The 22795-nt window shown below is 51.7% G+C and overlaps 1 protein-coding gene across 1 annotated transcript in view; it reads right to left on the reverse strand.

Annotated features, from left to right (window-relative positions):
- Positions 1-22795, reverse strand: part of ZCCHC24 (zinc finger CCHC-type containing 24) — a 63191-nt gene that overhangs the window by 33672 nt on the left and 6724 nt on the right. Inside the window, exon 2 of the mRNA XM_042907894.1 lies at positions 17056-17256. Coding sequence (XP_042763828.1) covers positions 17056-17256 — 201 coding nt within the window. The remainder of the gene's footprint in view (positions 1-17055; positions 17257-22795) is intronic.

Here is a 22795-nt window from a genome sequence, read left to right on the forward strand (position 1 = left end):
CGGGCTCAGATGGGGGCTGTACTCCCAAGCAAACGAGGGTGGCCTCATCTGGGGCTGCCCGGAGGCACAGAAGCTGCCAGAGCCTCTCTGCCCATTCCCAGTTTTAATCTGATGTGCTCCCGTAAGAAGGAGTCCTGCTGGGCCAGAGCATTTCCTACAATGAGATGGGGCTTTCCACCCAAGAACCCCTATCAGGCTATGGGAAGGAGGCCCAAGAGGCAGCCTCACAAATGGGGAAATGGGAGCCCAGATAGTCCTCAGACCAAACTGTAATGTGCCTAAGGGTCACCTAAAAGCTTATGAAAAAAATGCCAATTTCTGATTCAGCCAGTCTGGGGGAGGGCCCAGGTTTATGCCTTTCTGGCAAGCTCCTGGTCATGCTCCTGCTGGCCCATGGACCACACTTTGAGAAGCAGGCTTGTAGATGTTAAAAAAATAAACATCTTTTTATTCCTAAGAGCCCCTTACTTCTGTTCAGCTTGGCTTTTGCAATTCCTTCCAACTTGTTGGCTCACGAGATCCACATAGCAGCTCTGAGGGGCAGACGGGATACCTATCACTGGGTCCACTGCACAGAAGGGGAAACTGAGGTGTAGCCAAGAGCAAGGGGCTTGTTCAAGGCCACCCACCTCCTATGCTCCCTCCTCTAAACTCCTCCTCCCATTGTTGGTTAGAACCACATACCCTAGCAATGAGTGGCCTCACCCAACGACTCCTTGTATAGACCTACCACACAACTGTATAGACCTGGGGTAGAAGCCAGCTCCTCTGTCCTGACGCCTCTCAGGGGTCCCTAGGGGCCTTCACTCAACTGTGCTGAACGACGGCGGGCTGAGGTGGTGGAACGGAGGCTTAGGAATCAGCAAGGCTACAGAGGGCACGTTCCTTGGGCTCAAATCCCAGCTATGCCCTTGGCTCCTGTGTGACCCTGGGGGAATTTCTTGATGTCTCTGAGGTCACTGATGATGTGCAAGGAGTCAGCACGGTCCCTGGCACATGGAAGGGGCTCAGCCTCTGTTAGCTCCCTGAATTCCTTTCCTTCCCCACATTCCAGTTGAGTCTTGTTCATTTCTTCCTTCCTTCCTCACAAATTTATGGCAGCACGGCCTCTGAAGCAAGACTGCCTGGGACTTAACCTCTGCTGTGTGACCCTAGGCAAGTCACTTACCCCCTCTGGGCAATGGGGAAAATGGGCTCCCCGGCCCAGAGGGCTGTGGCAGGAAGTAGATGAGTCAACATGTGTAAAATGATTAGAGCAGCACCCGGACATAGTGAAGGCTCCCTGCACATGCAGCTACTGGCTTTAATGTCCCTCCATGTGACGGCCCCAGCTCTGCGGCAGGTGCTACAGTCGGCAGAGGGGGATACGATGTCGAAGCAGCAGAAGCAGCTCACATTGCTGAGCGCTCACTGTGCACCAGGACTCCCTGGGCCCACCGGCCCCTGCCCCGAGATCATAATCAGAATACAAAATACTAAGCTGGACGTGTGACGATCTTTGGGGGACACAAAGGAGGGAGTGACTGACAGATGAGAAGAGCTCAAAAGGCTTGTGGGAGGAGGGGAACCCTGGCCCGGTTTGAGCTTCGTGTTCCCCAGCAAGGGGCAGAGGGGCTCAGGCTTCCGTCCGCTTTGACTCCTTGTCATCATGCTCATGCCTTGGAAACACAGCCCCCTCCTCACCATCACCCCAACTTGTGGCATGAGAGACACCGGCTCCCATACAAAGCGTCCCTCCTTAGCCAAAGCCAGGGAAGCGCCAGGAGACAAGGCAGCGAGGAAAGCCTGGGGCAAGGGTGGGGGGCACGCTTTCTCCGAAGCCTGATCTCTGCCCAGGTCAGAGCACAGCAGGTGCATCGTGTGTCCTAGTGGATGGACCCATTCTTGTGGGCAGAGAGGGGCAGTGGGAAAGGCTGGGCCCCTGGAATTGGGCAGATTTGGCCTGATCCTAACCAGCTCTGAGACAAGTACCTTAACCTCTCTGTGCTGCTTTCTTATGAAACAAAAGAAGGAAGAAAGGAAGTGAGGGAGAGACGAAGAGAGAGAAGAAGGGGGCAGACAGACTGCACAAACAGTCCAGGCTGGAGTGAGAATCCTGTCAGCCAGTGATGGAGGCGCTTGGTAAGCCAGGCAAGAGGGAGGTCTTATGTCTGCCGGCTCCCCACCCCATTCCGTGGGCATTCCTTCCCTGCCCCCACTGCCCCATTTCTCTGCAGCCCAAACCTGAGCATGGGGGGCCTGTGGGGAGAGAGCCCAGCTCCTACAGGCAGGCCAGGTCAGCCGTGCCAAGTCCCCAAAACCAAAGCCACGGGATGTAGGAGAGTCCAATGCAGTCTCGGTCCCCAGGTGTCACCCCAGACGTGGTAGGAAGGGACACTGCTGCTGTCCCAAATGTATCTCCAAGACCGGGCACAGAAGAGGGCAGGGGCCAGAGCAGCCCCCAGGCAGGCATGCAAGCCCCCAGAAGCCCACGTACCCTCGCTCACCTCTAACCATTCTGGCAAACATTCTGTAAACGGCTGCTCGCTAGGTAGATGGGCAAACGGCCCGACTTTACAGTTTTCCAAGCATGTTTGCTTGCCTTGCCACCTGGATCTCACAGAGGCCCTGACATGGCTTTCTGGCTGGCCCAGTCATTCAGAGGCTCCAGCAGTGTGTGGGCTCAAGGGCAGGACAGACTCGGCCAAAGCTGAACAGCCACTGAGGGGCAGGCCTGGGACGGGAGCTCAGGGCTTCTGACCCCGATGCCCATGCGTGCCCCCTCTGCAGCCAAGCAGACATAGACCCTGCCTGGGGTCGGGCCCCCGGAAAGTAGGAGAGAGGGTTGTGTGAGGACAAGCCCGGGGCTGGGCAGGGCTCAGCAAGGCAGGGGGCACGGAGGGGCACAGGAGGATGCTCAAAGGAGAGGCTACATTTGGGCTGGGCTGGGAGAAGAAGATGGAGAAAACGAGAGTGAATTACCAGCCGAGGGCACGGCACAGGCAGAGTCCCGGGGCCTGGGAAGGCTTAGCAGAGCTCAAACGGCAAACGGACGGGGACTGCCTCCCGGAGCCGCACTGGGGCCACATTCCAGGACTGGGGCAGAGCAGAGCCCGCATAATGAGGGGAACTGTCTGTCCTCTGGGAACTAGACAGAGAGGCAGTACAGGTTGAGAGGCCACTGAAGGCCTGCGGTGGGGAGCTGGTCATGAAAAGTGGGGCTCAGAGAGAAGAGCCTAAGGGTCTAGGATGGCTGGGGAGGTGCGTGAGGGAGGAGGGTTCAGGCTGGGCTCTGAAGGAGGGTACGAGGGAAGAGATTAGGGAAGGGCACTGCTGCAGGGTCAGGGAGGGGGGAATGGCATGAGCAAAGGCAGAGGCTGAGAGTCCCAGGTGCGCATGTGGACATGCAGGTGTGGGTGTGCACCTGTGTGTGTGGTTAAGCGGCCTGGCAGGGGTGAGGCGGGGAAAAGGAAAGAGGAAGGTTCGGCGCCTGTTTCGTCTCAGGCTGCTTCTCATCTACCTCACACCCACCCTGTAAAGCCGGGCTCTTTACAAATGAGGGCAGATAAGGCCCAGGAGGCCCAGCGATGTCCCAGGTAACACTACCAAGAGCTGTCATTTACTGGACGCCAAGCTCTGTATCAGTTACTTTGCCCACACATTTCCCACAAACACCCCACAAGGTAAGTGGGCCCATTTTACAGATGCCTGGGTGCAGGTGTGCAGTGTGCACAAGGACCCGCGGCCGGGAAAGGGCAGAAGTGTGGTCCGAGCCCAGCTCTGTGAAATTCCACTGCCCTGCACTCTCCCGTCCTCAAGGAGCGTGAGGGGGTCGAGGGATGACCTCGTCAGAACCTTCACAGGGCCTGGAGAACCACCCTGAGCTACCCCAAGAGGAAAACAACTGTATGTGAGGTGCAGGCCAAGAGCCTGGCACACAGGAGGCCATGGGCAGGTGAGGAATTAATGAGTGAGTAAATGGGGTCCTTTGGGCGTTGGGAGGAGAGAGGTCCCTTTGAGCTTGGAGGATAGGAAAAATCAGAGAAGGCTGCCTGGAGAAAGCGACACTGGGGAGCTATTTCGTCCAAGGATGCAACTGCTTGGCTCCAGGCCTCCATCTATTAAGCCCTGCAGGTGGTTCAAGGACCACAGCAGGTCCTGGCTCCCAGTTCTGCCAGCATCCCTGCCCCTCCAGCCCAGGGGCAGAGGATTGAGAAGGTAAGGCCAACTGACATGGCACGATTGCTGGGGGCTCCGAGTCACCATCTGTGGTCCACTTAAAAGGAGAACTGACAGCTGAGGATGTGAAACCAGCCCCTTGGACTCTTTCCTGCCAGGCCCGGGACAGCAGGAAGGATGTACAAGTGGCTGCCCAGGGAGCCCCCACGCCCTGCACCCCACCCCTCCATCCCTCCCCACCCCCCGCAGCTGCTCCCACTTGTCTGTACCAGGGCCAGCAGTCGGCTGCCTGGGCCAGAGGGGAGTTGACAGCCCACAGGAGGCCTTGGGCACCTTCCGGCCAGCCCCAGTGACCTCCTCCCGGAGCTCCTACTTGGGCCAAATGGAGCTTCCAGGACCCAGTCCCTGCCTTCCTGCCCCTCAAGCAAACCTGGGTAACCCAAAGTCATAAGAGCCTGCCCCCGCCCCCATCCAAAGGCTCCTGAGAAAGCGCATGAGTGACGATCACACGACCCCAGAGGCAGCCCCCTCTGTGGGACCAGGGTGGGATGGGGGGACAGGGTCCCCCCTGATAAGCCCACAGCCCTGAAGCACTTTCTCAGACCTCTGGAATGTCTTAAAATGGTCTGAAACAACCGAGCTGAAGCTTAACAATAACAATGGTCAATAACACAACCACAACCACTAACACGGTGCATGCGAGGTGCCAGGCTCTCTGTGCAGCAATTTGGATAAAAGTAACTCATTTATCCTCACAACATCCCACAATCTTCATCTTACAGAGGAGGAAACTGAGACCCAGAGACATCCCGTTAATTTTCCCACAGACACGCAGCTAACACAAAACAGTGCTAGGGGTTCAACCCAGGGGCGCTGGGGTCGGGAGCTGTGCTCGGAACTACCATGCCGCAAGGAAGGGGACTCAGAAGGCTACCACACTGGGTCTGGGGTCCTTCTCCAACGTCAGCACCTGTGCCAGTCGGGAGCCCCAACACCATCCCCCACCCACACCCATCCCGGCTAACATTCCCCGAACGCTTGAGACATTCTGGGTCCTGTGCCAAGCGCTGGAACATCACAGCCCAAGCCCCTTGGCCGCTCAGCCAGCCCCAGGGTTTGGCAGGAACGCTGTGATACCTGTTATGTGCACACGCAGGCCAGCAGCCGTGGGCCAGCCCTTCCTCGCTGGAGTCACAGAATGACACTGTCTTGCCTTCCTCCTTACTTTCTTCCTTCCTCACTCTATTGATCTTTCATAGCATGTAATCCTGGCCCTGTGCTGGAAAACCTCAGTTTCCCCACCAGCACACTAATGGTCTTGAGCCCAAGGATCTGCAGGGAAAATCCTGCGTACCTTCCGTCCCTCTCTGCCTGTCCCCTCTGGGCCCAGAGGAAATCCAGGCTTGCAGTGAGGTCAGGGCTGGAATGGGGGGCTGGAAACCCCAGGTGGAGATCAGACATAGGCTGGTGGCCACAGCCCTCCCTGCCTCCTTCAGAATCCCATGGACACCAGTCTGCTCTGGCCTGGGGAGCAGTCCAAGGTCTAGGGTCCAGGAGCTGTAGAGATCGGAGTGGGGGAGAAGGGGGCCTTGACCAACCTTCCCCTTTCCCTTGCCTCTTGACCTCACTCGAGCGAGACCCTGAAACTATTCACATCCCGCCTCTAAGGCTTCAGCTATCCTAGGATCGATTCTCTCCCTGCTCTATTTTTCTTCTTCTTTTGCAATCTCCAAGTAACCCGAGCTGCCAGATGGGTGGGGGCGATGATTGTTTTCTGTCTGACATCTGGATTTCATTAGCAGCCCTGGGCATGCTGACTCAGGAACAGCAGCTCCCCTGGGCTCAGGCCCTCCCCAGACCCCTCATGGCGCCTGGTCCTTCATCGGACATGGGAGGCACAGGTGATGGCACCCCTCGGGCCTCCCCCAAAGGTATAAGCAGCCCTCCACCCCCACAAGAACATTGTGGGAGTGACAGAGCCTGAGAGCTTGGAGAATTTCTGCTCATAGCTCAGTGCCTGATGGGAGGCTGCCAGGCCGAGTGTGGCCGGGCCTGACCGCCATGAAGTGTGGACAGAGGGCTTAGAGATAGGACACTGGGTCCTGGCCGTACTGCCCTCATCGACACCCCAGCCTCCGTTCATACAGAGATGCTGAGTGGGCCATCGAGGCAGGGAGTCCTGCACTGGCCCCAGATCGCAGATACACTTTGGAGAGGAGGAATGGTGGCTCAGAGTAGTCACCATGCCCCAGAGATGATACTTTCTGACAGTGTCTGGAATTTCCCCCCCCCACCTCCAACCTTTGCTCACCCTCCCTTGTCTAATATCTGGTCTTATCATCTGTCCACGTTACTGGACTGGTTTTGTTTACAGTCTTGCTTCCTCCAGCCCGGCCTCCAACCTGCCACCAGTGAGCTTTCAAAATGCCAATCCGAGCATGTCACCTAAACCGTTGGATGGCTTCTCCCTGCCCTCCAGATAAAGTCCAAGTTTGTGCAGCTTGGCACACAGGCCCTTCACCACCTGCTGTGGCCACACCTCCCTCTCCTCCCCGCAGGCACCCAGAGCCCCAGCCATAGCCAAGGGCTCGCGGTTCCCGGAAAGCATACCCTCGTTATTTACACGCTTGCTTGGAAGCCTTCCCCACCCCAGTTCTAGACTCCTCCTCTCTGAGGTTTCACATGAAACCCCAGGCTGAGCTGGTCCTTCGCTGCAAACCTCAACCATGGCCCTGGTCACCCTGAACAGCCAATAGTGTTTCTGTCTATCCCACTGAGGACAGAGATAGGGCCTTATCTACAACTGGTCTGGCATACAGGAGCAGCTTAGAAAGGGTCAGGCAACTGAAGTGTGGCCAGGGCCCAGCTCCATCCTGGACAGACTATATGTCCTGGGCAGAGGTGGCACCGAGCCAAGCCCCCACTACAAACACACATACTCACGCAGGTTCATGTGCAGCTGGCTCGGAGCAAAATGCTACCACTCACAGCCTGCCACGCTGGTGTGCAGAAGCCAACAGGAGACGCACAGATAACCCTGCAGGTGGGCCCAGCAGACAGCAACCGTGCCTCTCGTACAGCCAGCTGGGATTTTTGCTGGCACCACAGCTGCAGCCCTAACCCACTCTGGCCTCCCTGACAGACTCCCTGGGGCTGGGCCAGCAGTGCGATCTTCCACACACAACAACGTGGCCAGACCAGGCCTATTATGGCCTCTGCTCACCTCATCCTTGTCCCTCCTTATTTCCAGTAACCCATCTTTTTAAAGAACCCCAACTTTCTGAGAGCGTGGAGATCAAAGTCTGGACGTTAAGGCCGATAGATCATAGAACCTAATTTAAAAAGCATGGGCTCTGGCATGAAGAAGGCCTGAGTTCCAATTCTATCTTTGCTGTTTACTAAGCTATGTGACTTTTGACAAGTCATTGGACTGCTCTGGGCCTCAGTTTTATCATCTGGCAATTGACCGGATAGAGTTTTGGAGAGAATTAAGTGAGTTAATACATACTGCACATCTAGCTCAGTGGTCAACTCAATGCTTACAGACTATTATCATTGCTGTTAATGTTGTTGTTGCCCTTGAACTGGAGGCCTGGCACAGGGCCGAGACAGCAGCAGGGGCAGGTTTTTCAAGAACCAAATGGCAGACTTTCTTGACTCCTGGACCTTCCAGGGCCAGTGCTGACACTGGCTGGAGAGGGACCCTGGCCCAGGCACAGCCCCACCCCACAAAGAGGGGCTGCCCTTCAGCATCACTGGTAATTGGTTTCCAGCACCTTCCGCATCCACTTCAGGGGGCTCCCAGTCTTCCTGTAGTGCCCAATCCCCCTCACACTGCCCCTGGGACATATGAGAAGCCCCATCAGTCCGATGGCTGAACTGGACACCTCTCTCCACCCTTAAGATTGGAAAAGAATCAATTAACAGAGTACCAGGTTCCTGTACACTCAGTAGCGTGTCCTGGGCTCAGCTCTGCCCTGGACAGATTATGTGTCCTGGGCACAGAAGGGGCACTAGGCCAAGCCCCCACCACAAACACACATACCCACGCAAGCTCACGTGCAGTTGGCTCAGACAAAGTACTGCCATTCAGGTCTCTACAGCCTGCCACACTGGCTTGCAGAAGCCAACATGAGATGCACAGATAACCCTGCAGCTGGGCCCAGCAGACAGCAACCATGCCTCTTGCACAACCAGCTGGGATTTTTGCTGCCATAGAGCTGGCAGCCCCTACCCATCCCGGCCTTCCTGACTGCACCGGGGGCCTCAGAGTATCTCCTGTTCCTGTCCCACCACCCAGGCCATTGGCAATGAATGCCTTAACCACACTCTCACTGCTGTCTCACTCGGAGACCAGAGCTCCACAGGCGGCTTCAGGACCTAGTCAGGGTTGCCTAGAATTCTCCACATTCTGCTCCCAGTTGGACCATTTAAGATCTTAAAAGCATTCAGGTCACTTAAAAATCATTCCACAAAAGGAGAGGAGAGAAAGGAGCAGAAAAAAATATTTGAAGAAATAATGGCTGAAAACTTCCCAAGTCCGGTGAAAAACTTTAAGCAACACAACCAAGCAGCTCAACAGACTCCAAGTGAACACGAAGAGATCCACAAATAGACACATCATAGTAAAACTGCTGAAAACTAAAACAAAGAGAAGATGTTGAAAGCTGCAAGAGGAAAATGACATGTCATTTACAATGGAATTCTAACAATGTTAACAACTGACTTCTCATCAGAAATGATGGTGGCCAGAGGGCAGTGGGGTAACAGTCAGTGTGGTCAAAGATTAAGAAAACAAAACAAAAAAACCCAAAAAACAAAAAAAAAAAAACCTTGTCAGCCAAGAATTCTATACCCGGCAAAGATATCTTTTAAAAAAATGAAAGGGAGATAAAGACATTCCCAGATAAACAAAAACACAGAATTCATTGCTGACACACACTTTCAAGAAATACTATAGGAAGTTCTTCAGGCTGAAAGCCAATGACCCCAGACATAATTCAAATACACATTAAATAAACAGGAGTTCTAGTAAGATGATTATGTAATTATAAAAGATAGCACATATGCATATTTCTTGTCCTTTCTTCTCTGATTTAAAAAGCAGATGTAGGGGCACGTAAGTAACTTAGTCAGCTAAGCCATCTGACTTTGGCTCAGGTCATGATCTTGCAGTTCGTGAGTTTAAGCCCAGCATCGGGTTCTGTGCTGACAGTTTGGAACCTGGAGCCTACTTCAGATTCTGTGTCTCCTTCTCCCTCTGCCCCTCCCCCACTCACGCTTTGTCTCTGTCTCTCAAAAATAAATAAACATTTAAAAAAATAATAATAAAAAGCAAATGTAGAAAACAGTATGTATGTAATGTATTACTTGTCCTATAATATATAGAAATGTAAGATATTTGCCACTAATAGCACAGAGAAGGCAGGTAGAAGCAAATCTGTCTTGGGCCAAGGAAATTACTCCAGGTGATAAACTGAGTCCACAGGAACAAATGAAGAGATCTAGAAACTGGAAATAAAAAGCTACCATAACAAAAACTGTGAACGTACAATTGTTCTCTTTTCTTCTTCCAGCTTCTCTAAGACACATAAAATAATATAAAGTAAGAATTATAACAAGTATCATTTAATTACAACACACATAGAGGTAACATGTAGAACAATAATGCCACAAACATCAGAAAAAGAGAACAGAGCTATAAAGGAGTGATATTTCTATATCTTATTGGAATTAAGTTGGTATAAATCTGAAGCAGATTTTATAGGTTAAGATATGTAAAATAAGCCTGAGAGCAGCTTTAAAAAAAAGTGAAAAAAATCATTAAAGAAATTAAAAAGTGTACATTAGAAAAGTATCACTTAATGCAAAAGGAAGCAGTACAGGAGGAACAGAGGAACAGAGAAGACATGAGTAATTCAGAAAACAAAAAGTAAGATAGCAGACCTAAATCTGACTATATCAATAATCACATATATAAAAAAGAGCATTAATTGTTGATAATATGAATGGATCAAACAATCCAAACAAAAGGCAGGGATTTTCAGAGTGCATATAAAAAGTAAACCAAGATCCAACTGCATGCTGTCTACCGGAGACACAACTTAGATCTAAAGATATGAATATAATTTAGATCTAAAGGTATGAACATATCTTCATATGAAGATATGAAGTAAAATGATGGACAAAGATCTATCGTGTACACAGTAACCATAAGGAAGCTGGTTATACTAATATCAGACAAATTTGACTTTATTATTTTTTTTTAATTTTTGTTTTTAACGTTTATTTATTTTTGAGACAGAGGGAGACAGAGCATGAACGGGAGAGGGGCAGAGAGAGAGGAGACACAGAATCGGAAACAGGCTCCAGGCTCTGAGCTGTCAGCACAGAGCCCAACGTGGGGCTCGAACTCACGGACCGCGAGATTGTGACCTGAGCTGAAGTCGGACGCTTAACTGACTGAGCCACCCAGGCGCCCCCAGACAAATTTGACTTTAAAGCAAAAAATGTTGGGGCGTCCGGGTGGCTCAGTCAGTTTAGCGCCCAACTTTGGCTCAGGTCATGATCTCGCAGTTCATGGGTTCAAGCCCCGCATTGGGCTCTGTGCTGACAGCTCAGAGCCTGGAGCCTGCTTCAGATTCTGTGTGTATGTGTGTGTGTGTGTCTCTCTCTCTGCCCCTCCCCCACTTGCGCTCTGCCTCTATCTCTCTCTCAAAAAGTGAATAAACATTAAAAAAAAAACTTTTTTAAACAAAAAATGTGACTAGAGATAAACAGGGACCCTTTATCATGATAAAAGGATCAATTCATCAGAAATTGATAGACACATATGTAGCTAACAAGGGAGCACCAAAATACATGCGATAAAAACGGGCAGAATTGAAGAAAAAAATAGTCAATTCAACAATAATAGAGATTCCAATACTCCTATACTTACAATAATGGATACAAGAATGAGGTAGAACATTAGCAAGGGGACAGAAGACATGAAGAACACCACACCAACTAGACCTAACAGACACCTACAGAACACACCAACAAACAACGGCAGGACTCATTCCCTTCTCAAGTGCCCATGAACTGTTCTCCAGGACAGCCCAAAGGCTATGAAACAAACCGCAACAAATTTAGAAGCACTGAAATAACACAAAGTGTTATTTAACCACAATGGAATAAAACGAGAAATCATTTTTAAAAGATACTTGGGACACTCGCAAATAATGTGGATATTAGACATCACACTTCTAAACGACCAGTGGGTCACAGAAGAAATCACAAGGGAAATCAGAAAATACTCTGTGATGAATGAAAATGAAGACACAACATACAAAATTATGAGATGCAGCTCAGAGGAAAATTTGGACCTGTGAACACCAATATTAAAAACAGAAGAGGGGCTCCTGGGTGGCTCAGTCGGTTAAGCATCTGACTCTTAATTTCAGCTCAGGTCATGATCTCATGATTTGTGAGATTCAGTCCCACATCAGGCTCTGTGCTGATAGCACAGAGCCTGCTTGTGATTCTCTCTCTCCTCTCTCTCTGCCCCTCCCCCGCTAACACGGGCACATGCACTTCTATTTTACAAATAGAAGAAAGAGGGGTGCCTGGGTGGCTCATTTGGTTGAGCATCCAACTCTTGGTTTCAGCCCAGGTCACAATCCGGGCATGGGATCGAGCCCTGCATTGGGCTCCGTGCTGAGTGTGGAGCCTGCTCGAGATTCTCTTTCTCTCTCCCTCTGTCTCTCTGCCCGACTCATGCTCTCTCTCTAAAATAAAATAAAATAAAATAAAATAAAATAAAATAAAATAAAATAATTTAAATAAAATAAATAAAAATAGAAGAAAGATGTAAAATCAGTAACCTAACTTTCCATCTTACAAAACTGGACAAAGAGCAGACTAAACCTGAAATAAGCTGAAGGAAGGAAATAATAAAAATTAGAATGAAAAATTGAAAGCAAAGACTCAGATATTTGCACACCCATGTTCATAGCAGCATTATTCACAATAGCTGAAAGATGGAAGCAATCCAGGATAGATAAATAGACAAACAAAATGTGGTACACACACACACACACACACACACACACACACGCACACACACACACACATATTATTTGGCCTTTAAAAGAAAGGAAATTTTGAAACTTGCTACAACATGAATGAACCTTGAGGACATTATGCTAAGTGAAATAAACCAATCGCAAAAGGACAAATACTGTGTGATCCCACTAATGTGAGGTACCTAGAGTAGTCAAAATCATAGGAACAGAATGTAGCGTGGTAGTTGCCAGGGAATAGGGGAAGGAAGGAAGTGGGGGGAGATTATTGCTTAATGGGTACAGAGTTTCACAAAATAAAGAGAGTTCCACGGATGGATGGTGGTGATGGTTGCCCAACAGGTGAATATACAAGTGACCCTTGCACAGTGTGGGGGCTGAGGTGCCAACCACCAAAATAGTCACAAATATGTGTATAACTCTTGACTCTCCCCAAACTTAACTACTAATAAATAGCCTTACCAATAACATAGTCAACCTATATTTTGTATGTTACATGCATTCTATACTGTATATAATCAAGTTTGCTAGAGAAAAGAAACTGTCATTAAGAAAATCATAAGGAAGAGAAAATACATTTACTGTACTGTATGGTTTTTACTGAAAAAAATCCATGTATAAATGGACCCACACAGTTCAAACCAATGTTGTCCAAGGGTCAACTGTATTTCATGCCACTGAATTGTACATGTAAAAATAGTTAAGATGGTAAATTTTATGTTGTATTTATTTTACCACAATTTTTTAAAAGATTACAGGGGAAAGTAATGTAATAGAGAACAGAAAAAACAGTACAGGCAATCAACTAAACCAAAAGTTGGTCTTTTGAAAAGTTTAACATAACTGACAAACACGTAGCTAGATTGGCCAAGAAAAAAAAAAAAAAGACAGAAAAAGAGAGAGAAGGCTCAAATTACATGAATCAGAAACAAAAGAGGGGGACATTATAACCAACTTTAGAGAAATGAACAGGATTATAAGAGAATATTATGAACAGGTGTATGCCAGTAAATTCAATAACTTAGATGAAATAAACAAATTCTATAAAGAAACAAACTACAGAAACTGACTCAAGAAGAAATAGAAAACCCAAATAGACTTATGACACACAAAAAAGACTGAATTCATAATTTTAAAAATCTGCCCACAAAAGAAAGCCCAAGCTCAGATGGCTTCACAGGTGAGTTCTACCAGACACTAAAGAAGAGTTAATATTAATTCTTCACAAGCTCTTCCAGAAAATAGAACAAGATGGAACACTTCCCAAATCATGGAACTGATAAATGCTATTACATGGATGAACCTTGAAAGCAATATGCTAAATGGAAGAATCCAGTGACAAACAACCACACATTATATGATTCTCTCTGTGTGAAATGTCCAGCATAAGCAAATCCTTAGAGATAAAAAGTAGATTATTGGTTGCTAGGGGTTGGGGAATCAGGAGGTATGATAGCTAGAGTATGAGGTTTCTATTTGAGATGACAAAAATGATGTAGAGGGGCACCTGGGTGGCTCAGTCGGCTAACATCCAACTCCTGATTTCGGCTCAGGTTATGATCTCACCGTTAGTGAGTTTGAACCCTGCATGGGCTCTGCGCTGACAGAGCAGAGACTGCTTGAGTTTCCCTCTCGGTCTCTGCCCCTCCCCCACCTGAACTCTCTCTGTCTCTCTCAAACTAAATAAATAAACTTTAAAAAATGTTCTCTAATTGGGGTGCCTGGCTGGCTCACTTGGTAGAACATGTGACTCTTGATCTTGGGTTCCTGAGTTTGAGCCCTACATTAGGGGTAGAGATTACTTTAAAAAATACGACCTTTTAAAAAAATATTCTATAACTGCTTGTGGCAATGGTTGCACGGCTCTGTGAATATACTAAAAATTACTGACTTGTCCACTTTCAATGGGTCAATTATAAGGTATGTGAATTATATCTCACTAAGGGTGTTACCAAAACAAGCATTCCCATTCCACTTTTAAATATTTTATATATGCTGAACTCATAGTATCCCATGTGACAAAAGCCTTGTCCACCCATTCTGCCATTCCAGAAGACCTGTACTGAGCACCTGTGTGTGATATCTCGGGCCAGCATGGCGGTAGAGAGATGAATCTAGGCCAGCACCTGCCCCTGGAGCTTGTGGTCAGGTGAGGGATGGGAAGCATCTAATTATATTCCAGCCTGCCAAAATACCTAGTGCCTTGCCAAATACCTCACCTGGTACCTCTCCACTGTGACCCGAGGGAGAAAAAAAAAAAATAATGCTAACCAACATTTATTGAGCGCTTACTGTGTGCCAGACATTGTGCTAAGCACTTTCCATGGATTAGTTCCTTGAATCTGCACAACAATCCTATGAGTCAGTGTCCTCATCAGCTTCACTTTACAGATGATAAAACTCTCATGAAAGGTAGAGGGAGGTCCTCAGGCCCGCAGGAGTCTCTGATAGAATCCGGTTTGAGAAGGAGCTGGAAGAGGGCCTTGACCGGCTCAAGAGGGAAACTGAGGCCCCACAGGGCCTGGGCATCTCAGCCTGGGTTGGAATGAATGCTCAAGAAAGCAAAGAGCACTGAAGTCCCAAGACTGGGGTTCTCACGTATATTTTGCCCTCTCCTCAGCACTTCACCTCTTTGAGACTCTGTTTGTCCAGCTGTAAAATGGGTACTCCTACTAACCTGTAAGATGCAGTACTCCCACTTCTGCAGGTAGAGTTCAGAGCCCTGCAGGGGCTAAGTGAATATACTGTGCAATCCAGATAAAGGAATATAGAGGAAGAACCAGGTTTTTCACTGTGCTGGAAATCGAGAGGCACTGACATTGAGGTCAGGGACACTCTGCCCCCTCGTTAGAAGAGTTCTGGTGCCTTCTGGAGAGAGGGTTGGGCATGCACGCGCGTGTGCACACACACACATTCCTCCACCTCTGCCTCATCATCCCTTGCCTTTGGATAGTGGTCACCCTTCTTCCACCAACCCGCCAACCCCACTCAAGCCCTCCTCCTGGAAGCTTTCCCAGGCTTCCAGCTCAGCACAGGCACACCTCCTTAGAGCCCCAAGAACCCCTGTTGGGGTCTGAATGTCACCTGCCTGCTGGGGTGAAAATTCCAGCTCCTCCGCTGACTGGCTCAATGATCCTGTGTGAGTGCCTGACTCACACAAAGCATCACGTAACATGAGGCTAATGAGAGACCTGACATGCCGGGTAGTTGTGAGCAAAGGCTGTAGGCAGGAGATGATGAGGTATGGTGACTGACTGAGAGTGCTCTCACAGGGGCGCAGCTGGGGAAGTTACGAGGGGCCGTTGCCCGGGTGGGCCATGGGCATATCCTTGAGGAGCAACCAGATTCTTAGCTGCCTGTTTGCCCCTGGACCCATCCAGAGAACCTCTAGGGAGTAGGGGCCTTACCCTCTGCTGAGATCCCCTCGTGCCAAGGGCCCCTGGCTTACTGTGTATGCTGAGGCAGACAGGGCCCATTGGAGGGTGGGTCTGGAGGACAGCCGTCATGGGCCGGCCCCCATCCGCAAGGTCTGGGGTGGGCCTCTCTTAACCAGGGGTGGGGGGAGGAGGAGATCACTGGTATCCACAAATCACTGGGGATTTTACTAAAATGCAGTTATGTGGGGAGGGGGGGGCACCTGGGTGACTCAGTCGGTTGAGCGTCTGACTTCGGCCCAGAGCCTGGAGCCTGCTTCGGATTCTGTGCCTCCCTCTCTCTCTGCCTCTCTCTCTCTCTCTCTCTCTAACTCAAAAATAAATAAACATTAAAAACATTTTTTTCATAAAAAAAAAAGATTCTGCATTTCTAACAAGCTCCCAGGCGACACTGATGTGGCTATGCCTGGCCACACTTTGCACAGCAAGGACCTAACGCGGGGCACGGCTGTTTCTGAGAAGAGGAGGAAGCAACAAGCCCGTCTCGGCCTCCCACTGGTCTGAAGGCACCCAGCCCCACCCAGCCACTCCCCAGGCTTCCAACATCTGGAGGGTAAGACTGCATGGATTTTCTGAGTTTCCAGGATCCCATTTCCATTACATATGTAAAATTAAAGTAAAAATACACATTATGAAAACATTAGAAAGTACGAAAAATAATAGGAAAAAAAATCACGGACCATCTTGTAACGTATTTAAAACAACGCTAACCTCTCTCCCCAAGATGCCAAAGCCATGTCGGTCAGAGAGTCCAAGGTCGTCTCGTGAGTGGGATCTGACCCGCCCCGTCACAGCGAAGCACTGAGTGGGAGACAGGGGCTGCTCCCCACACTCTCCACCTCCTGGCACCCTTCCCACCCCGAGAGAGAGATATGCCCAGCCTGCAGTGCCTGAGGCCTTCACCCAGGCCTACCCTGGGGGGCACAGAGCCGGGGGCAAGGCCCTCTCAGCTCCCCGCTCCCAGGCAAGAGACTGAGGAAAACTGCCACAGAGGACGGGAGAGGTGGGGTCGGGGGGAGGGGGTGCACATCTGGATTCCTGGCCCAGAGCCCGCATTCCTTCCCTGTGAGTGTGAGGAGATGGGGGTCTCTCTCGGGAGAGCTGCGAGGAGGCGGCTGGCCTCGCTCCTGCCCCACTGTAACAGGACCCACCCTGGCAGGAAGACTGGGGACGTGAAGGCCCAGAACCTCATTTGGGGGCCCTTTACCCAGATTGCTCGCTAGATGGTGCAGGCTCAAGCTGGGGCTCTGTCCCATCCACACCAGCCAGCCCTGCCTCAGACATACCAGAGGGGACAAAAAGGTGGGAGACCAGAGGGCTGCGTGGCCACTGGTTCGTGGAAGGGGGCTCAGGGTAGGGGGTGGGGCACTGTTCTACCCACAGAAGCTGGGCGGCCTTACCTGGGGGCAGTCCTTGATGTAGTGTCCTTTGTTGAAGCACAGGTGACACAGGTAGTTGGGTGGGGGCCGCTTGCTGGGCTTGCGGGTCTCAGAGGTGAGGGTCAGGTCAGAGAAGTGCTCGGTGAGGGAGCTGAGGCCATCGGCGATGTTGTTGAGGGAGCCATAGGGCGAGGCGCTCTTGTACATACTGCTGCTCAGAGCCTGTGGGGGACAGAGGCTGTGAGGGCTCCCAAGGCCTGGGCATACTCGTTTGCAGCCGTGGCCTCAGGGCGAATTTCCGTGGGCATGTGCACACACATACACACTCGTGAATTCACACTGACTCTTTAGCTGCCCCTGGGCTCTGGCCGCCTGGAGCCTGAGTTCCGTTGGCAAGCCAGTTAACCACTCTGGGCCTCAGTGGCCCTGTCTGGAAAATAGGAATAATGATAGCTACCTCCCAGGGTTTCTGTGAGGCTAACATGAGGCCACAGATGTAAAGCACTTTCTCTCCCACCTGGCACTTAGGAACCCCTGAGTCCATGCTGCTGATGGTAACGACGATTAGCATTAGTTCTTTTACACACCGCCCGGAGGTAAGAAGGCGTAGTAGAGGGCAACCTGTTAGATTTGGGGCTTTGCCACTTACTGGTGGCGTAACTTTAGACAAATCACTTATCTCTGAGCTGAGTCAGTATCCCCTTCTTACAGGAAAGTGGAGCATCAGCTTACAGCATTGTTTCCATTGTACAGAAGAGAAGACTGAGGTTCAGCACTCTGCCTGGTCTCCTGTGGCACGAGGCCTGTGCAGACTGTGTCCGGGGAGCCCTCGGGCCGGCCCAGGCCCGCCCTCTGGGAGCCCAGGAGGAAGTGGCCCACTTCTCCCACCTCCAGCTGACAGGAACCAGATGTCTTGCCTGGCTTCAAAGCAGACACGGCCCAGGCCCCCTCCTGGTGTATACAGCCTCTATTTATAGGAGTCACGGGCTCTAGGCAGCCAGGCACACTGGAATTTAGCAAAGGTAGGGCCTGTGGTGAGGCTGGCAGGGAACAGCCACGGTACCCCCTTCCCGAGGCAAGGCTGAGGCTGGAAGGAGGCAGCTTCCCCAGGAGGGTCAATGACAAACCTGGGCATGGGGCTTGGGCATCCCCTGACCCCAGCTCAGGTATCAGGAGCTCCAGGAATGAACTACAGACCTCGGGGAGCCTTGGATCTAATAGGAAGACAGCCTTGTTCCTAGAAGTCCCCAGGCTGCCAGGGGAGGAGAGCCCCTGAGAGGAAGTTGCCTCAGCCTCCCTTACAAAGACGGGGCAGATGTGGGCCCAGAGTGGGGACAGTCCTTTCTGTGTTGCCTCAGTGTGGGCAGGGAAGGAGATGAGCTGAACGCAGGCCCCAGGGGATCAGGCACCCCTCCCCCCAACCAGGACAGACGTTACCTCAGCCCCCCTACTGGGTCTGTCTCTGGGGGTCTGGCACCCCCCCCCCCAGAGGACACAGCCCTGGCCATCTGGGGGCCACCACTCTTCTTGGCTCCCTGGACACCCTGCTATGTGGACTGGGGCCAGCCCTTTCCCTCTCTGGGCCTCTGTTCCCTCTCGTGTAGGTTTACACTGGAGCCTGGGGGAAAAAAGACACAGACACCACATCCAGGGCAGCGCGACTAAACACGCCGTCAGCCTATGGTGCCTGAGCACGGACCTCAAAAGCTCCTGATGACTGCCTCTGCTCCAGTGCTACCCAGGACCGGTGGACGATACCATGCAAACTTGCATTCAGTGTGAGGGTGGTTCTCCAGCTCTCAAATGAGCCAAGACAGAGTGGTTCATCCTGAGAGGCAGAGCCCCCCCCCCCCACCATCCTTGGAGGTGCGCGAGCCAATTCTGAGCAATCTTAAGGGGTGCGGGGAGGGGTCCAGTGGCAAGGGGATTAGATGATACCAGTCACATCTACTGAGCACTTACAATGTCCCGGGTACCGGAAACTTTACACGTATTAAGATAGCTGGTGCTCACCACAATCCCGTGAGTCACTGTCCCCATTTTACAGATTAGATGAGTCTGTCCAAACGTGTGTTGCATGACTCGAGAAACTTTTAACAAACACGGAGTACTGGGCCCCACCTCAGACCTACCAAGGCAGTCACCTGGGACCAAGGGCCTGGAATCTACACTGTTTTACTGTAGTTAAGATCTATGTTACAGAAAGCCAACCGTTTTAATTATTACTTTTAAAAATTTTTTAATGTTCATTTATTTTTTTTGGGGGGGGGAGGGGCAGAGAGAGAGGGAGTGACAGAATCCGATCCAGAGCTCCAGGCTCTGAGCTGTCAGCACAGAGCCCGACGAGGGGCTTGAACCCATGAACCCACATGAGATCATGACCCGAGCCGAAGCCGGACGCTTCACCGACTGGGCCACCCAGGCGTCCCCGTTTTAATTATTTTTTAAGTGTGCAGTCCAGGGGCACCAAATACATTCCCATTATTGGGCAAATTCACCACCATCAACTCGAGTACTTTTTCACCATCCCAAACTGAAACCCTCTCCCCAGTAAACACTAACTCCCGGCTCCCCCTCCCCCCAGCCCAAATCTGCTTTTTATAAGCTCCCCCAGGCAGTTCGGTACAGACGGCCCAGCCCTACCTGGCCTTGGGAGCACCTGGACTTTCCAACCACCGAGGTCTCTCCTTAGCTTGACTCGAGGCCTCTCCCCACCCGAACTGGCCTGAGGGAGAACAGCATCACCACAGCCTCCCAGAGAAAAGTTCATCCAAACAAGAAACTCCAAGCTCCAAATGGTGTGACTCATCCTCATGGCTGGGAAACGCAATTTCACAAATAACAACCCTCTTCGTTCCCCCACCCCCATTCTTTCTTTTCTTTCTTTCTCCCCTCCCCCTGTCACCCCCCTCTGGAGGAGATTTAAGCTAGTCCACAGGAATCGGGACTGTTTTGGTAGCAGACTGTCCAGAGGAAGGGGAAGTTTGGTGGGTGCCAGAAAGTGCATTAATTACACCCTGAACAGCCTCTCCCCCGTTTGTGGCCACACCGTCCTGCCCACGGGTGACCCCGCGGGTGTCCCTGGGCAGCCAGAGGCCTCTGAGCAGCCTGTCACGTCCCTGGAAGCTTGACGCCCCCCACCCACCAGCTCAGGCGCTCACAGCTTGTGTCGCACCGGCAGCCCCAGGTCAGAGAAGCGAGGTCAGAGTTCCTCACAGCCTCTCTCACCCCTAGTGTGCCCTGGCCTGGCCCTCCTGGCTGCTCCAGCTCCCTTCCCCCAGCCCCGGTTCAAGATGACACCACCTTAGAGCTGAAAGGACAGAGCAGGCAGCTGACTCGGCCACTCTCGTGTTCCAGATGGAGAAACTGAGGCCCAGAGAGGCCCAGGGGCACAGGCGAGGGCACACAGCCAGGCCTGAGGGCCAGGAGTCCTGCTTGCCGGCTGGCTGAAAGGGCGGGTGAGGCTGCAACCTGTTTCCTCTCCAAAGACCCAAGGAGCTGGGGCCGTGGAGGTGAAAGGCGAGTTGCCTCTTCCACAGCCTATGGCGACTGGATGGAGCAGAGGCCAGGACACGCGCTGTCCCCTCCCCTCCGGCTGCGGAGCGAGGCCTGGCCTCTTGGGCTTCCCGTCTGTAAAATGCAACATGGAACAGGGAAGGCGGGCAACACTGGTGATCCCTGCAGTCCTACTTCCTTAAGGTCCAGACACCAGCTACTGAAAGACACCCCCGGAGCCCGCACACAGACGGCACTCAGTCGCCGTGGGCCCACCTGTTCCGAGTCCTGCTGCCTGGAGCTGGAGGGCAAGGCCCGGCAGGAGCAGCCCCTCGTCAGTCAGCCCCTAACTCCCAAACAGCCCCAGTGTCCCACGGGGCATCCGCTGTCCCCCCTCTAGTTCTGCACTTACTATCCCCACCCCCAGGATGCCCTCTCTGTGTCCATCCAAACCTCCTCCAGGACCTGCCTCCCAATCTGGTTATAACTTTAATGGTGTGGCCCTGAACCCACCCCCTCCTCCTACTCAGGCCTTGGGCTCCACGGGACAGTGTGAAAAGCACAGACTGAGGTGCTCCTGAGAGACGCCCTGCCTCCTCCGAGGGCCTCCTGGACCTCCCGGCCATAGCCCTGTCCTTCAGGACTAGGCCTGGTAGGGATCACTCCATGACTCAGCTGCCCTTGGCTGAAGGAGCTCTGAGGTCCTTCTCTAATCTCTTCATGCAGTAAGTCTCTTCGCTTCCCCGCGAGGCTGGGCATATCCAAAGGCAAAGATTCTGCAATGTCCCATCACCCCAGATTCCAGACTGTTCCTGCCGCTTCTCATACCTACAACTGTCCTGGGTGCAGATAATCACAGGCGCTGAAGGGCCAGGGGGCCCCACCTGACAGACGACGTAATGGATGTCCTAACACCTTAGAGATATAGGTTGGGGTCTCCGAGTTGCCATGGACAAAGTGAAAGGCACTCTCACCCCAGATTAAGCTGCTCAGGGCACTGGTTGAGGGAAGCCCCACTACTGTGCTGAGTGGAAGCCTCTGGGCCCAGATCACCATCCTGGAGGAAGAGACCACCTTTCCCTCCCCCCTCCTCCCAGCAGCCAGCAGGTAGGGTGGGGTTTTCACACCATATCTGGGGGATAGAGCATCCAGCTTCTGCCCATTGCTAGAACTTCCCCAAGGCTCTGGCATGGCTGTTGCAGAAAAACAGAGGGGAAGATGCTAAAATCTATTCTGACCCTGCTTGTTTCGTACACTCGGCCGGATCCTTTCCCTTTCTTGGTTTTCTTATACCTGCAAGAACACCATTTGGATGGGCATTATTGGCTCCGTTTTACGGAGCTGGACACTGAGGCTCAGAGAGGCTGCGTAACTCGCTCAAGGTAAAACAGCCACCATGTGGCTAAGGGGAGATTCTCAACATCAGTTGGCCTATTATATTTCGGCTCCCACATGGCCTCCAAGGCTTAACTTCTCCTATGTTAAGGAGAGCCAGAGGAAAAGAACAGGTGTGGACCACTCTCCTTGGCCCTGTGACATCGTACTGTCAAGCCTCTTGGCCCTGGCAAGATGAGACACCAGCTTTTCTGGGCTACGTGAGGGGTCTAGGTCCTCGGGCTGGGGGTTCTGCGGGGGTGGAGGCAAGGATTTCCAGGGCTGACTCCCCACTCCCAGCCCCCAGGACAGTAAGAGGGCCTAGCAGGAGGGGGCAAACAGGAGTCAGGGCAAGTGCATAGAAGCTTCCAAAGGCAGCCTAGAAGGAGAGGAAACCAGTGCAGAGAAGAGAGGAGAAACAGCCAGCAGAGATGGAACCATGCCCACAGAAAACAACGCAGCGATGGGCAAGGGCGAGGCAATGAGAAGGGGAACATCCGAGGATGTCCTGCCCCTCCCAGGCCAGAGATGGCCCTGAAGTGGGGGGACTCTCTGATCCTAATCCCCAGCTCTGTGGGGGTTCTTTCAACAGCTAGACAACTGCTTTTTTATCCCCAAAAGCCACCCCTATCCCCCGCTTCCATACACACAGATACGTGCATGAAAACACACGTATACACGTACACACTCACACCCCTGTCTTTAACACAAGAAACCACTCATTTCACAAGTGACTCCGCCCCTTCTCCAAGGGGATCTGCACTTCTTCTCCCCCAGGGTCTGTCTGGGGCTCTCGCCCCCAGAGTCCCACACGAACAGGGAGAGGAGACAACCTGTTGATAGGATGGGGACTTGGCCAATGGGAGAGTGAATTCACATGTTGACTAAAGAT

This window comes from Panthera leo, chromosome D2, assembly GCF_018350215.1.
Source record: "Panthera leo isolate Ple1 chromosome D2, P.leo_Ple1_pat1.1, whole genome shotgun sequence".
NCBI classification, from domain to species: domain Eukaryota; kingdom Metazoa; phylum Chordata; class Mammalia; order Carnivora; family Felidae; genus Panthera; species Panthera leo.